Here is a 16,912-nt window from a genome sequence, read left to right as displayed (position 1 = left end):
AGGGTATCTCTGATGATATGTCTGTGACTGAGGTGAAGAATAGGATCCCATAAACATTTTTTTTTGCAGTGTATTCACTCCATTAAGCCTAATAATGAGCTTAAACCAGCACATAAGCCTAAATATTTGGCTGTTAATCTCCTTTCATAGGCTAATTTTTCTTTTTCCTTACTACTTGTCACCTTCCTAGCCTGCACCTTTTTACTTCTCATGCTGTTGAGGGGTACCATGTTATTTATATCTCCTCCATAATGTCCCTTTTCTTAGAAGCTCATACATAATTCCATGATTCTTCCATTTCACTCCTATTTTATTTATCCCTCTAACCTAAGGTATATAATATGATGTTGCCGTAAGTAACTGATTCTGAATCAAGTCTCAGGTATTGCTGATTTTGCTTCCTTACAACTGATCAAGCCATTGCACACATCACCAGCATATTTGTTTAATTATCACATTCCCCTGCTTTGTAATTTCACACATCTCTCTCTCTCTCTCTCTCTCTCTGCTTAGCCACTTCCCACATCAAAACCACATGATCTTCTTCTTCATGTAGTTTCCTCAGTGAGAGGGTGATCACTCTTTCCAATTGATGGCATCAAAGTGACATCTTCCATTATCTTCACTGTCTGAGATGATATTACTAACTGACTCAAGTCCCTGTGTTGCTTCAACTACTGCTGCATAAGATGGTTGTATCTAAGTAGCTCAAGAAATGTAATCTTACTCATACATGTTATGAGCAAGCCTCACTGAGACCAGCAATTTTTGTGCTGACTAACTTCATCAAGACCAAATATTCTGCACTCTTACTCCTAATACCTCTTGCATTGGTGTATTAGCACAGTAGCTTTTCCCCTGGTCCCCTTTCCTTCCCACAATTCCTTACCTCTTTGTTCAAGTTCTTTGACTCTGTTGCTCCTATTGAGACCATCTCCTTTCATAGGCCAATTTCTTTTTCCTTACTACTTGTCACCTTCCTAGCCTGAATCTTTTACTTCTCATGCTGTTGAGGGGTACCCTGTCTTGTCTTCATCCTTTATCTCACAGTCCCACTATCATTTTTGTTTCTCTGACTGGCTACACTCCCTCAATCTGCCTAGCTTCACACTATTGTTCTCACTCAAATGTAGATTATCTGTAGCAAATAGCTCTCCTGCCATCAAATTTATTCCATACATCTGCAAACTCAAGTTTTCTCTTCCTGCACATTCTAGTTATCTTGTGATCATTACTCTTCTCCTTAGCTTTCTACTAACATACTTTGGCAATACACATAAATCTCTCTCTCTTTCAGACTCTTTTGCTTCACTGTCTCTAACAACACTCACAATCCCATACTATCTCATTCACATTTTCTCACAACTGCACTTTCTCACTCTGCATACACCTCAATTCATTCCTTGACCTTTCTGATTCTTTCCTAATATTCTCACTAATGCTCATGTCTTTCATGCTATCTTCTTTGCCATTCTTCTATCATTTCACTGTCTTTTGTATCTTCCTCTGTCTTACTGCTATCTGCTCTCTCTCTCTGCTATGTCATTCACCACATTTGTAGCACATTCATTATTCCCAGTTTTCACTGTTCTTGTATTGTGCTTTCTTCATTCATTCTACCATTGATTGCTTCTTTCACATATTGTTTTATCATAACTTTCTTACCATTACTCAGTGACCTTTTACCTTATTTCTTTGCTATTAGATGAACACTCATTCCTCTCATTGCATTCTCACTACTGTCACCCTCAGTCACTGATACATCACTGTTCATGAACTCTGCTCTGCTCTGCATTCAAGTCATGCTTAGTACATGCTTTCCTTTCATCTTCCTTAAAAATCCATAACTTATCTACATAAACCAGCAACTACATATAATCCATCTTACATTTCACAAAATGACTAAAATCAAAATTTAATTCATGCACAGACAAAGCCACCATTTTGCTTAGAGCAAAATAGTTGCTTTGGTCTGTTTTTCCTTAACACTTAATATTTATACCTTGGTCCCCATAATTTGGTAAATAGAACCATCACATAGGGGAACTTGTATTTTTTATTTATTTTTTTTTTGTTATAATCCTCTTGATCCATGATAACTGTTGCATTACCCTTATCAGCTTTTGTAATAACAGTATTTTTATTCCTTATACAACTTTTTCAAGGCAGCTATTTCATTTGGAGGTATATTACTTTTTTGGTGGTTTAGCATTGTTTAGACATAGCAAGGATGCTTGCTATGTCTAAACACACATTATTAGCTATTGCAGATAACTTTAAAGACTATAAACAAATTTAAATGAAGAAGCCTAGACACCAATGCAAGGACATAACTTCTGCAACAACTCTCACACATAAACACAAAATTCCACCATTAATTAGCCAAAAACTTATCTTAACCCATAGCATTCTTGCACAAGTCTTCCTCCAAACTGCTGATAGGTATGAAATGTTATTTTTCCTTAACACTTAATATGAATACAAAGGCATTCTAATACTAAATTCGCTGGTCTGGTTGGCTGAGTGGTTAGCATATCTGCCCTCCAGCCAAAAGGCTGCAGGTTCAAATCCTGCCATGGGCATGGATGTTTGTGATTGTCTGTGGAAATACTAGTGGTGATGGGTGGTAGATGGCATTGGTGGATTTGAGTGGTGGAGACAGAGAGTTCTAGAGTAGGTACCCTTCCTCGATGAGTCTTCAGACTCCCTGGAGGTGTCACGTAATAATAATAATAAATTGGTGCATCTGACAGAATTATATTAAATGTGTACATAGTTTCTAGTTACTGATTGATTACTGTTAGTATTCTTAAAACGATACCAGCTTTCTAATTATTATTATTATTATTATTTGACAGCTCCAGGGAGTGCAAAGACTCATTGAGGGAGAGTGTGCAAACAGCATCAAACGATCCTTCCCTTCCAACTACTAACCATGCTCAAACTTGCTTAACCTTTTGCATCTAAGTGCTACCCCAAAGTTTAGTCATTTTTTAAGTAGTGAGAATTCACCATTACTGAGGGTATGGCTGGACTGGGTGATCTTGTAGCAGTTCCTTGCATGTTGTTGGCTACTCCTCATATTTCTTGTGTTCACTTGGCTGATGAAGAGATATTCCAATTGGTTATCATTAAGAGGGGACCTCCAGGGAGTCAAACCCTCCATAGCTCAGTTGGTATAGACTTTTGTCGGAAAGACCTGGGTTTGATTCCCATCTGAGACGTGAAGAACCTTTATCTAGTCTCTTTAACTAAAGGTGAGTTAGCTGGTCTCATATGGATGTAGGGGGTTTTTTCACCCAGAAACTTGGGTTTTTCATTCCCCCAGAACAGGAAAAACAGCCCTATGAACACATGCATCTATAGACATAGGACACAATGGGAGGTATAGGGCCAACCACCTTATCCTCGAGATGGTTGCAGTTGCGAAGTCCACAGCTAAGAACCTTAAAGGTTCATGAAATCTTAAGACAAGACCTCCAGGGAGTCAGGGACTCATCAAGGGAGACCACATACTATTTGAACCAGCTGTCATACTTGTTCTTGAATTCATTCACACTACTTGCACACACAATATCCAATGGCAGTCCATTCCAATCACAGACTACTCTATAAGAGAAAAAAATCTAGCTCTCACTTCCTTCTTGACAGCATTCATTCTCAACCTCAAAGGATACTTCATGTCCTTTTTTTCCATCCTCAATGAAATGAAAAATTCTATCTACTGAAATCCTCTATTATGCTTTCAGAAGTCTGTAAGTCTCAGTCATATCACCCTGCTTTCTCTTGTTTACTAGTGTATACAGACTACAAACTCTTAATCAGTCTTCATAATCAGTATTCCACAATCCTAATACCATTTTTAACACTCTCCTTTTCACACACTCTCTCTCTCTCTCTCCACTATATCAGAATCACCATGGAGACCAGACCAGTTGTCCAAGTGAAGTCTTATCAAGACCTTGTAAAGAGGCAAAATGACTTCCTTATAATAAATTTAGTTTAATCCTTTGTCCAAATGTAAGCAAACAAATTTTGTGCCTGAAGTATCTTCAGGACTGAGGCAACTCGTGGTAAAGGTGGGTCAAGCTCTCATCACTCTGTGTCTTAGTATCTCCCATAATGCAAGCACATCTCCTTGCAGACATGTATGATGCTATGCATTAAGGAAAAGGCCACTACCCAGACCGGTTTCAACCTTTATTGAGGTCTCGTCAGTAGGAGCCAGACCCAGAGGTGGTGATACTAAGGTAGAAGCAATGGAGAAATCATATTTACCTATACGAGTTGCCAAAAGGTGTCTCACCTTATTATGGATAAAGGATTAAACTAAATTTATTAGGCTAACCAAGTGGAAAAAACTTCCAACATCTTTCTCTAAATCCTGAGTAATTTAATAATATCGAGGTCAACATTTGACAATTGCTCTCTCTTTCTCTCTCCACCTAAAGTTTGGGAGATTCTCATCTTATGTAGCCATCAAAAATAGTTGTTTGATAATATTTTTAATATTATTTATTAATACTAATTTCTAGCATGCAGCAACAGTTTTTAATTGGTAAACCACCGACTGCTGTATGTACTTTGCAATCTGGTTCCTTTGATTGCTTGTTTTTACACACTGATGATGTGTAGAGTTAATTACTGTAGTTATCATGTAATTTATTATTAATAATCATACCACAGGTACCTTTAAAGATTAGTCATAAAATCTTCATTGTATTTGACTGTTATAATATCTGGTCCATCCCTTGAGGATATACCAGATATTACGATGGTCAAAATTGAAAACAATGTTGATTAGAAAAGGTGGTTGTTATCTGAGATTTGATTCTAGTCAAACAAGTCTTTTTGGTCCCTTCACTAATTCTTACAGCCTGGCGTCTTAAAATTGTTCTAGAAAACGAAGTTCACATGTCACATTAGAGATTCACAAAAGCTGCTTTTACTTTACCACCTAGAGTAAAATGATATGATCTATTTCCATAATACAGACAGGTACATATCTCTGATTATCTGCAGTGCACTAGTTTCAGAAAAATAATAATAGGCTCTGCTGAGAAAATATATATAAAAGAAATGATTATTTTTTGCATTACTTTACTGGAAATCAAATTTTGAATATATATAAAAAAAGTTAACGGAATTTAAGTCATTTTTCTAAGTACATGCATTTCCAAAGGGAAATTATAACAAAAGATAAAATAAATTAAAATAAATAAATGGAAACTGGGCAGACATCTTTAAACCCCTTGCATAAATTTTGGTAATAGGCTTTCAACTATATTTTGAGAAAATTGTTTGTAAAATAAATGTGATAAACTATGGGTTCTATATCTATTTTGAAGTCATGAATTCATATTTATATTAATGTATATTCATAGTTTTATTATTTTTTTTTAATTTTATGTATTTTATTTTTTTAGAAACTTCAAGGAATACCTCCTAGTGCTTTTTATAGTGATAAACACAAATCTCTTGCTGAAGATTATATTCGATTTTGCTTCATCAAGGTAAGAAAATGGACATTTAAAGTATGTTACAAAATTCCATTTGAAAGAAATTTTAAAATACCATCATGATTAAAACTGATCTTTAGGGTGTGACTTACAAGGATGATACACTGAATGAATCAAAATCTAAATTGCTTTTGCATTAGTCTAAAACCCTGGATCTAGCACAGTGAGATTACTCATACTTTACATTTCATATTAAATATGTGCTATATCTTTGTTTTTTATGGATCATTTTTGATGCAAAGGTAAATTTCTATACATCTACTTAAATACTGAACAAATATTGAAGGGTTGATAGTTTAGTAGTTACTAACCAAACTGTAATTTCGTTACTAAACTGAAATCAAATCTTGTAACAAACATGCAATGTAATCAGTACTCACACCACTTGGAACTGCTTCCCTGTTATAAAAAAAAATGCCAGTCGTTGTTTTCTTTGAGGAGACAGGATGGATTAAATAGGTGAAAGTGGTGTGCTATCACTGTACAAAACATCAAGAGTGAAAAAAAAAAAAAAAAAATCTAAGTTATGATTCCCACCATTGATATAAAGAAGACCAAACAGGTAAGATACGATTAATAATTGCAAGATGATTTATGCAAGAAATAATGGTTTACAAAAGGAAAAAAATCACTATACTATTTAGCATTAAAACATTTTCTAATGAGCATCATAAAACTTCTTAAATGGCAAGTAGGTTCAAAAGGACATTACAAGCAAATTCCAAATCAGAAAAAACTGGAAAAGACTGTTTATTGTTTATTTATGTCTGATTCCACTGAAGATGTTTAGAAAGAACTAGAGTAATTCTTTAGATCATTAGAAAAAAAGTAAAGTACATATTTCCAATTTTGACCATCAAAATTAATTATTAAAGTTTTAAAGGAAATCAGTACAAACATTATAAAGTTGGAAATGGCCATTTTATTTGATCATCAAATAGTTTTCAGGATAGCTTATTTTCCTATATAACAATAGCAAGCAAGATCTTGTCAAGCAATATTGGTAATAGATGATATGCTATAACATTCTAACAACATGAAAAAAAGCAGTGCAAACCATGTTGTGATAGCTATTAATTACTTAATTATTATTATTTTTATTGTTATTATTATTTGACCTCAATGGAATCAAAGGACTTATTGTGGGAGGTCTCATGCCAAAAGACTATCAAATCGTTCCTTTAACACTTTCTGCACTCACTGCACTCTAGTCACCAATCGCTCTCCATGCAAAGAACCTACTTCTCACTCCCTTGCTCATGCCCTCTTTAATACAGCTTCCATTGATGGCCTCTAGTTCTAACCTTGCCACCTTCTACTCTATGAAGTGTGTTCTCCACATTAATCTGGTAACAACCCCTCACTAACTAATGTCTCAGTCATATCCCCCTCTTTCTTCTTTTTCTTCTTCTTTTCACAAGGCTCTGTAAATTGCATTCCCTCAATCTCTCCTCATATCTGGCATTCCATAAACCTGACACTAAGTTAATAAACCCTTTCCAATACATCCTCGCCCCCCCCCTTGAAAACCAGGTGACCAAATCTCTGCAGAAGAGTCCATATATGGCCTAATCAAAGCCTTATACAGGGAACTATAACCTCTTTTCCTCTGTATATATCAATGTCCTCCTCATTATTGCCATAATCTGCTGGGATGTTCTTAGAATTTTAGCAATGTGACCTCCTAAACTTCAAGTTTCTGTCCACCATCACTCCCAGATCTGTCATCTCCTCTGCCTACTTCAAAAATTTCCCCATTAATTGTATACTCTGCATCTGAACCTTGCCTACCAAATTTCAAGACCTTGTATTTTGCAACATTAAACTGGCTATAACCTCTTTTCCTCTATATATATCAATGTCCTCCTCATTATTGCCATAATCTGCTGGGATGTTCTTAGAATTTTAGTAATGTGACCTCCTAAACTTCAAGTCTCTGTCCACCATCACTCCCAGATCTGTCACCTCCTCTGCCTACTTCAAAAATTTCCCCATTAATTGTACACTCTGCATCTGAACCTTGCCTACCAAATTTCAAGACCTTGTATTTTGCAACATTAAACTGGCAGCTCCAATCATTTGTCCATTCACATAGTCTATTATATCTTTCTGCAAGGCCAAATATCTGCTCTACTTCTCTGTAGAGCAGATATGTATAGCCCTTCCAAACTTTGCATCATTTGCAAAAAGCTGCACATCTCCAAATAAGTTGGTCCTAAAGTCATTAACAGACAAGCTAAAAACAATAATGGTCCCAAAACAGATCCCTGTGGCACTCCACTAGTAACCTTCCTCTTTTGGGATATGACTCCTCCATATACAACCTGCTGATACCTGTTCGACAGTCAATCAGTTATCCAGCTTACTAGTTTGTTATCCAATTCCATCTGTTTCAGTTTAGCTACCAGCTTGTCATGTGGCAGTCTATCAAAGGCCTTTGAAAAATCCAAGTATGCCACCGTATGTGCATCTCCTTTATTGAGCAAGTTTGTCACCTTGTAATATGTAAGTAGATTGCTGAAACATCACCTTCCCCTAACAAATCCATGCTGACCATCATAAAGGATACTGCTATTATCAACTCACTTCTGAATCCTAGTCCTCAGCAATTTCTCTAATACTTTAACAACAACCCCAGACACACAGATTGGCCTATAATTTCTAGCGTTAGTCTTATCTCTCTCCCTCCCTTTGTGAACTTGAATAATTTTTCCCACTTTCCATTCCTTTAGGACTTGTCTTGTTGAAAGACTCATGTTAAATAGTTGTGAAAAAAGGTGTCATTAATTCCATAGGGTATTCCCTCAAGACATACGGTAATATACTGCCTTATTAACATGAAATTTACTTAACTCATATACTTCTTGCTCATTCACCATCAGTCCCTCCTCCTCCATACATTCTACACTACAGCTTCTTCTGATGTTGCTTTCATGAGGATGAAATACACTGATAAACTCATCATTGAATAATTCAATTATATCCTCTGCATTGGTTACCAATCTGCCAGTGTCATCAACTAGCATCATTCTCCTATAGTCATTTTTCCTTCTATTTGCCACATATTGAAAGAACTTACTAGGATTTTTCTTAGCTTGATTGGCTAATTTCTTCTTATATGCCATAGTGCCTTCTTCTAGATTTCATGCTTAATCTCTTCATTCATCCATTTTACTCCTACCTTGTTTAGCCTTTTTTACCTTTGGAATACACTCAGACATTGCTGCTGTTAAATAGCTTTTGCACCACATTTATATCCTTCTCACCCAACTCCTCTTTCCACACTATAGCTCCCAGTTGTCTAAGTTTTCCATAATCACCAGCCTTGTAGCTCCATATATATATATTCCTTCTTTCTGGAAGTTCTCATGTGACTTGCAACAAATATGATCACTTCATGGTCATCCTCTCCAACCAGGGGAAGATTAGATACTCCATTCACCATCACATCCTTTGATGATATAACCAGATCTAAGACTGTTAACCCTCGTGTGCTCTCTGTTACATACTGCCTAAGATTGTTGTCTCTTAAGAACTTAAGAAATTCATTTCAGTCAGTATTGCTGTAGTTGAAACCACTGCTATTTTTTTTTTCTCCTATATCTCAGCCTTGTGTGGATATAATTCCCCTGCTATTATCAGCAGCACCCCCCCCCCCACACACACTTTCTTGTCTTTCCTCTCTTCACGAAAAATATATCTCTCCATTTCTGTTTCCCCATCAAAATGTTATTCTCATCCAACCATGTTTCACTTATCTCTACTATTTTTGAGCATGTTAACTCATTCAATGCAACAATTTCATCTCCCTTATTTCTGACACTACTGGCATTCATAAATAAATATAATTCATTTCTTAGTCCTACTTGTGGCATCCCACCTCCGAAATCTGTAACTTCTCCTCACCTGCTCCTGTCTGCTCATCTTTTGTCTCATATAACCTCCAGATTCCTTACCCCTGTATTTCTAGCCATTCCATTCTTGCACTGACCATCCACATACATTAATTACCGCTTCCAGAATCTACTCTCCTTACACAATGTTTCCCTGTCCAACTTGCTTTCCTGTTCTCACTTTCTCCGTTCACAACCACATCAGTCTCACCTGGTCCACTCTCCTGCTCAATCACATTTTCTTTGACTTCCACTGATACCTTGTTTGCATCACTCATTACACCCCCCCCCTCCATCATCAACCTTCCCAAATGACTCACTCCATAATCATTCAGATGCAGTCCATTACTCTTATACAGATCCATTCATTCCACATGTTTACAATCTTCAGTCCTTTCTCTTTACACATTGAGGATCTTTCTCCTTTGCAACTCATCATTGCCATACCCAGGTAACAAACCTTCCTACCACACTGTTGTCTTTCACTCTCCTTAATAATCTGCTGATATCCAATCTCACATTCGTCCTATGCCGACCAAATCATTCGTCCCAACTACAACCACTTACTCCCTCACATGCTTACTTTTCATATCTAGTGCCTCAGTCACCATATACTGCTATTCTTGATTCATTTCACTACTTCTTTCTCTCCACTATCTTTCTTTTTATTCTTTTGTAGTCTTTTGTTTGTATCCACCATACATCTTATTTCATTCTGTGCATGCATTATTTCATTCCTCATCTTAGTTATTTCATTCTTCAACTCTTGCATTCCAGCAATTGCTCCTGCTATTGCTTTGTCAGTCTGACTTTCTTCCATTTTCACAGTCACACCAGATCTTGCTTCGTCATTCAGACACTTCTGTAATTATGTCCAATTTTCCTTTTTTAAATTATTTCCATATTCACAATGACATTCTCCACACTCATATTCTCGCATTCACTCTTCTCACTCTTATTCTTAGTCTTTCATCCATCACTACCTTTTGCCTTTCATCTGGTGTTCTTCACTTCAATTCCCGAACTTTCATTCAAATCATCTTAATCATTAGCATATCTGACTTTCTACAGACCCTCACTCTCTTGCTTTTCTTGTTTAATCTCTCAACAAACACATCTGCAACGTTTGCCCACACATACATATTACATTCCTGGCAATGAACTATCTTGGTAAAATTCACTCCATTCAACATTCATGTTGCACATCTGGATGTCCTTGTTCTTACTATTGTTAACTGTTATTCTGAAGAAGTGCTTCAAATTGATTAACTTCGAAATGCAAACACAGCACACTCAATCACAACAAAACAATGCTAAAATTATGCTAAATTTACGCTAAAGTTATAATATATTGTTACCAATTAATATCAAACTTATCGTTTTTTTTTCACAGACTGTGCATTGCAGGAGACTGAACTGTTCACCCTCTAACACCAAATATCCTGAAAATTCATGGGATGATTTTTGATTTCAGCCAAATGGTTGACCTGTAGTTGGTTGTTCTTCTGTTTACAAAGAGAAGGAGTGATTGTAGCTAGTTCAGCACAATGGCATCTATGATAATAACTCTAAAAGAGGCATAAGGTAGAGAATTTATGGGAAAATGATTAGTGTGGATGAGAGAGAGAGATGGGGAGGATTATCTGCTTAAGTGGATTGCACTCTTGTGGATGCAGTCAGCTCTTACTATAGATAACATCCCTACAGTAAATTCACTCACTATAGCAGAATGTCAGAGAGAGAGTCAGCCAAGCTCCATAACATCATTACCATGCTGAATGAAGCTCGCCATAGAAAAACTACTCCTTTAATCCCTGCAAGTTCATTATTGAGGTGATTGTGATATCAAGTATTTTTGGGGAGGTTTTTAGTTTATCACCCTAAATGTGAGAACACTATTTTCTAAGATTTGGTGGATTTGAGATTTATATAGTATTAAGACCTGTGCACATGAGAAGAAGTGTGCTGAATAGAAAGATGTTCTTTGCACCAGAAACAGCTAGAGCTGACATTCAGCTCAAGAAGAGAAATCTCATCTCATCTTGAATGTAGATCTGAATATTATGAAAAATTTCTGGGAGTGAAGTGATATCTTTCTTATGAGATATAAGACATGACTGTGTTTACATAGCATTGAAATTATTATTCCAGGTTATTGTCATCCCACCTGAGAATGGTAAGAAGTTTACTGTTTAAGACATTGATTATAGAAATCTTGCAGCTTGATCATTTGAGCATTGCAAGGTTTGTCAAATGAAGAAGAGGAATGGAGCATGTTGTCAGCAAATTACAGATAGGTTGGAAGTTTATTTTGCACTTGGTTAGACTATAATAAATTTAGTTTAATCCTTTATCCAAGTATAAGCAAACAAAGTTTGCGCCTGAAAATATCTTCAGGACTGAGGCAAGGTAGTGCAACACCAGGCAACTCCGAGCAAAGGTGGACCAAGATCTCATCACTCCTTGTCTCAGTATCTCCCATAATGCAAAGCACATCTCCTTGTGGACATTTATACTGCTATGCATTAAGGAAGGGCCACTACCCAGACCGATTTCGACCTTTATTGAGGTCTCGTCAGTGGGAGGTAGACTCAAACATGGAGATACAAAGGCAGAAGCAATAGGAGAGGTTATATTTACCTATAGGAATTGCCAACAGGTGTACCACCTTATTATTGAATTACTCTGGATTTAGTGGATTTAGAGAAAGATGTTGGAAGTTTATTTTGCACTTGGTTAGATTATAATAAATTTAGTTTAATCCTTTATGCAAGTGTAAGCAAACAAATTTTGCACCTGGTAGTGGCCCTTCCCTTAATGCATAGCAGTATACATGTCTGCAAGGAGATGTGCTCTGCATTATGGGAGATACTGAGAAAAGGAGTGATGAGAGCTTGGTCCACCTTTGCTCGGAGTTGCCTGGTGTAGCACTACCTTACCTCAGTCCTGAAGATATTTTCAGGCTCAAACTTTGTTTGCTTACACTTGGATAAAGGATTAAACTAAATTTATTATAATCTAACCAAGTGCAAAATAAACTTCCAACATCTTTCTCTAAATCCAGAGTAATTCAATAATAAAGTGGTACACCCGTTGGCAACTCCTATAGGTAAATATGACCTCACCTATTGCTTCTGCCTTAACAAAGTCATCAAGGCACTACCATGCAAAGCCATAACACATCTGACAAACATCATAAACTCCATCCTCAAATGGCAGCACTTCTCCCAGTCATGGAAAATAGCTGACATCATCCCAATTCACAAATCAGGCAAAGACCCACACCTACCTGAAAATCACCATCCCATCAGCCTGCTATCCAACTTAGGAAAAAATAGCAGAGAAAATCATCCTCATCAGACTCCAAGATCTTGTCAACGAACTAAATATCATTCCACAGGACCAATTTGGCTTCCGTCAAAATCACAGCACCACTCAACAGATCCATAGACTGGTAGAATATATCACCACAGGATTTAATTGGAATCAGCACACTGGAGCCGTCTTCCTAGACATCTCAAAGGCCTTCGATAAGATCTGGCACCAAGGCCTCCTCTACAAACTTATCATCGCAAACATTCCACTAAACATGATACACCTGATTAAATCATACCTCTCAAACAGGAGGATGCAAGTCAAAATCAATGAAACAGTCTCAACCCAATGGAAAATCCTCATTGGAGTTCCTCAAGGATCACTGCTAGCCCTGATTCTGTTCAACATCTACATGGCAGACATCCCTCAAAATCCTCTCACACCCACCATCACCCTTTATGCAGATGACACGGCTATACTAGCCAGATCCTGCCAACCACATCTCATAACCAAAAAACTACAAGACGCCATCCTGAATCTAGAAAAATGGTTTACAGACTGGCGACTACAATTAAACCCTCAGAAAAGCACAATGATACTCTTCACAAGAAGACGAGCATTCCCCAAAGGAGACATCACCCTGTTCAACTCTAAAATTCCCTGGAAAACAGAAACAAAATACCTCGGAATACTTCTCGATAAGCGATTATGCTTCAACAGCCACATCAAGAGCATATGCACCAAAGCTTCAGAAGTTATCGCCTAGCTATACCCCTTGATCAACAGACACAGCAAACTAAGCTCAACAAATAAAATACTACTGTACAAGACAGTGATCCGTCCCACAATTATATACACCTCCCCAGCCTGGAGCCACACCTTCAAGACAAACATCCTCAAGCTACAAAGACTACAGAACAAGTGCCTGCGAATGATACTGGATGCCCCGTGGTTCATAAGGAACGCCCAGATCCACCGGGCCATAAATATCTCTCCACTACTATGCTCCCTAGCAGAAAAATTCTTTATGAAGAACATCTACACATCCAAATCAACTAATACAACAAGCCGGAAACTATGATGGTAATGATCACTGGAAACATAAAAGACTGAAAGCTATCCTAACACTCGACGTGTAACCACTTCTGCCCACTCAGGGCGAGCTAAAATAGCTCACAAATCTCTCCCATCACTGCTCCCAAAAACAGACAACAGGGAATATAAAAAGTGTCAAGCTTCGCCCTCTGTGCCAATATATGTCCTGAGTCCCTAGCATCTCCGTGTTTGGGTCTGCCTCCCACTGACGAGACCTCAATAAAGGTCGAAACCGGTATGGGTAGTGGCCCTTCCCTTAATGCATAGCAGTATACGAGGGCTGTTCAATAAGTAATAAGACTAATTTTACTGTCTTGAAACCACTCATCACAATATTAATTTCTGTGGAATAAAGAAATGTTGCTGTCTGTATTAACAAAAGAGGTTGATAGATGGCGTAGACGGGCTGATGTGCCAGAATGTCACGTGACTAAATGCAAGCTTGTTTCGGCGCGCCTACGAGCCGCGACCATTTGTCGAAATGGAAGCATCCTTGGAACAGCTTTATACGATTAAATTTTGTGTGCGTTTGCAAAAATTGGCATCGGACACTTTTAACGATGAAGCAATGTCGAGGGCAAGTGTTTTTCGCTGGCATAAAACTTTTAAGGAAGGAAGGCAAAATGTGGAAGATCTTGAATGTGAGGGAAGACCTTCAATGTCCATCACAGAGACAATGATCAACACAGCAGCGATTATCTTCAAGGAGGATTGCAGAATTACAGTATGCCAGCTGCATGTTGTCCTGAATATTTCTGTGGGAAGTGTTCACTCAATCATGGCTGAACATTTGGGACTGAAACGTGTTTGCACCTGATGGATTCCCAAACTCTTGACATCGGAGCAAATGCAGCATCGAGTGGATGTGTGCACAGAATGGAAAGAAAGACTGGAACAAGAAGGCGACAACTTCTTAAAACACATCATTACAGCAGATGAAGCTTGGTTGTATCACTATGACCTTACAATGAAACAACAAAGCAGTGAATGGAAGCATCCGTCTTCGCCTACCCCCAAGAAAGCAAAAACTGTAAAATCGGCTGGTAAAGTTATGACCATAATGTTTTTGGACTACGAAGGCATTGTTTACTAACACGCTGTAGAACCAGGGAATACTGTAAACGACTCATACTATACGGATGTTTTACGGACAACAGTACAGCACATCAAAAGGAAGCGTCCATTGCTGAAGAATGGCTTCTTATTGCACCACGATAATGCAAAGCCACATATTGCTGGTGGTGTAGTGGACGTTTTGCAGAAGAACAACATAGATATCCTACCACACCCTCCATACAGTCCTGATCTCGCACCGTGCGATTTCTGGCTGTTTCCTCAGCTCAAGAAACCACTAAGAGGCCGCCATTTCGAAAGCAACAAAGCATGTGTAAAAGCTGCGGAGGTGGTTTTGAAAGAACTCTCAAAAAACGGACTTTCACATGTGTTTAAGAAGTGGACGCAATGTTGCGACAGATGCATCGCGTCTCACAGTAGTTACTTCGAAAAAGACCATGTAAATGATGACGATTAAAGGTAATCTGTTTTCTGTATAAATATAGTCTTATAACTTATTGAACAGCCTCTGTATATTGTTACTTTCAACAAGAGTAGGAGTCAGTTGAGCAGATGGTAATACTTTTGTGTCAGTCTGGTGTGACATCAAGGCCAATAGGAGAGAATATAAATTTGGTTGCTGCTATAGGGCAGAGTGCTCCAGGGATGATGTAGAGGACATGTATTAGCAATTTAGTACAATGAAACCAAGTCAAATGATTAGTATGGGAGACCTCAACTTTGAAGACATGGTTGGAAGGAGAGATTGAATCACATGGTAGGAAGGCAATGGAATTTATTCCCTTACTGAGAGATAATTACTTAAAACAATTAGGAGTTAGTAGAATGTGACAGAGAGAACTCAAGGTATACAAGAGTTGGATTTGGTTATAGGATCAGAAGACCTGTCCATAACTAAATGGCTAGGCTAATTATACTGATGGGTGATAGATGGTAGTAGTGATGATGATGGGCGATAGATGGTAGTAGTGTCGTAGTTGGAGAATTAAGTAGTAGCGGAGAGGATGAGATGTATTTAGTGAAGTAGAGTAGTGTCCCCCTCCCACGATGAGTCCTTGGACTCCCTGGAGGTGTCATGCAATAATAATAATTAGGGAAAGTGATCATGTGTTCTTGACTTGAGAAGTAAAAAACATGGAAATTCCACTTAAGAAGGGGTATATATGTAACTACAAGGCAGATAATTATGATACACTTAGAAGGTTGCTTGAAGCAGTATCATGGCATAAAGATATGAAGGAAAAGATATTCAAAGGTTACTGGGGATAGTCAAGGAGTATTTGGAGAAAGCAGTACCACACTGTATACACAAGGTTAGGAGGGTAAATTGGGTAGGAGTTAGATCAATGAGTAGTATCACTAAACATGAGAAAGGTGACCATCATGGTGAGGAAGACAGATTCAGATTATGAAAGAAATTAGCCAAGCAGGTGAAAGGAAATCTCAAAAAGTTTTTTTCATTATATGGCAAGTGGGAGGAAGAATGAGTATGGAAGGATAACTTTAATAACTGTAGATGGTAGAGAGGTAACAGAGGCAGACAAAATTGTTGGGCTGCAAGGGTATATCATCCAAGTGAAGATATTGTTATTGCAGAGGTAACATGGACTGATTTGAGAACAGAGGTTGTTGACTGGAAGTACTTAGGATATTGCAGAATGCAAATAGAGCTGTGGGATTGGATAGGATATCGGCTCACATTTAAACAAAGTTCAAGGAAATTGGTGATGCCTTTGACTAAGCTACTTAAATCTCATCTCTGGCAAAGTCCCAAGAGAGTGGAAGCAGAGCAAAATAATTCCTTTGCATGAAGGAGGAACTAAGTCTGTGGTGGCAAATTATAGACCGATCAGTATCTCTGGAGTGGTGGTAAAAGTACAGAAAAGTTCATCATAAAGAGAATTCAGGAAATAATAGATAAGAATATGATACTCTGAAGGATGGCATGGCTTTGTGAAGGGTTGATCATTCCTTAGTAATCTACTAATGTTTTATAATAGAGTTTCAGCTGAGTTA

The 16,912-nt window shown here is 37.7% G+C and overlaps 1 protein-coding gene across 7 annotated transcripts in view; it reads left to right on the top strand.

Moving 5' to 3' along the window:
• The window catches only part of LOC150104038 (kynurenine aminotransferase-like), a 228,184-nt gene that overhangs the window by 200,151 nt on the left and 11,121 nt on the right, over nucleotides 1-16,912 (top strand). For all 7 annotated transcript variants that reach the window (XM_090396692.1, XM_090396693.1, XM_090396695.1 and 4 more), the window contains one exon: nucleotides 5,427-5,513. In XM_090396692.1, the coding sequence (XP_090252818.1) occupies nucleotides 5,427-5,513 (87 nt within the window). The remainder of the gene's footprint in view (nucleotides 1-5,426; nucleotides 5,514-16,912) is intronic.

This window comes from Typopeltis vanoorti, chromosome 8 (genome assembly GCF_054136105.1).
Source record: "Typopeltis vanoorti isolate ZY-2024b chromosome 8, IOZ_Tvanoo_1.0, whole genome shotgun sequence".
NCBI classification, from domain to species: domain Eukaryota; kingdom Metazoa; phylum Arthropoda; class Arachnida; order Uropygi; family Thelyphonidae; genus Typopeltis; species Typopeltis vanoorti.
The sequence above is the reverse complement of the archived record's forward strand: the minus strand, read 5'-3'. Positions and strand labels throughout refer to the sequence as shown.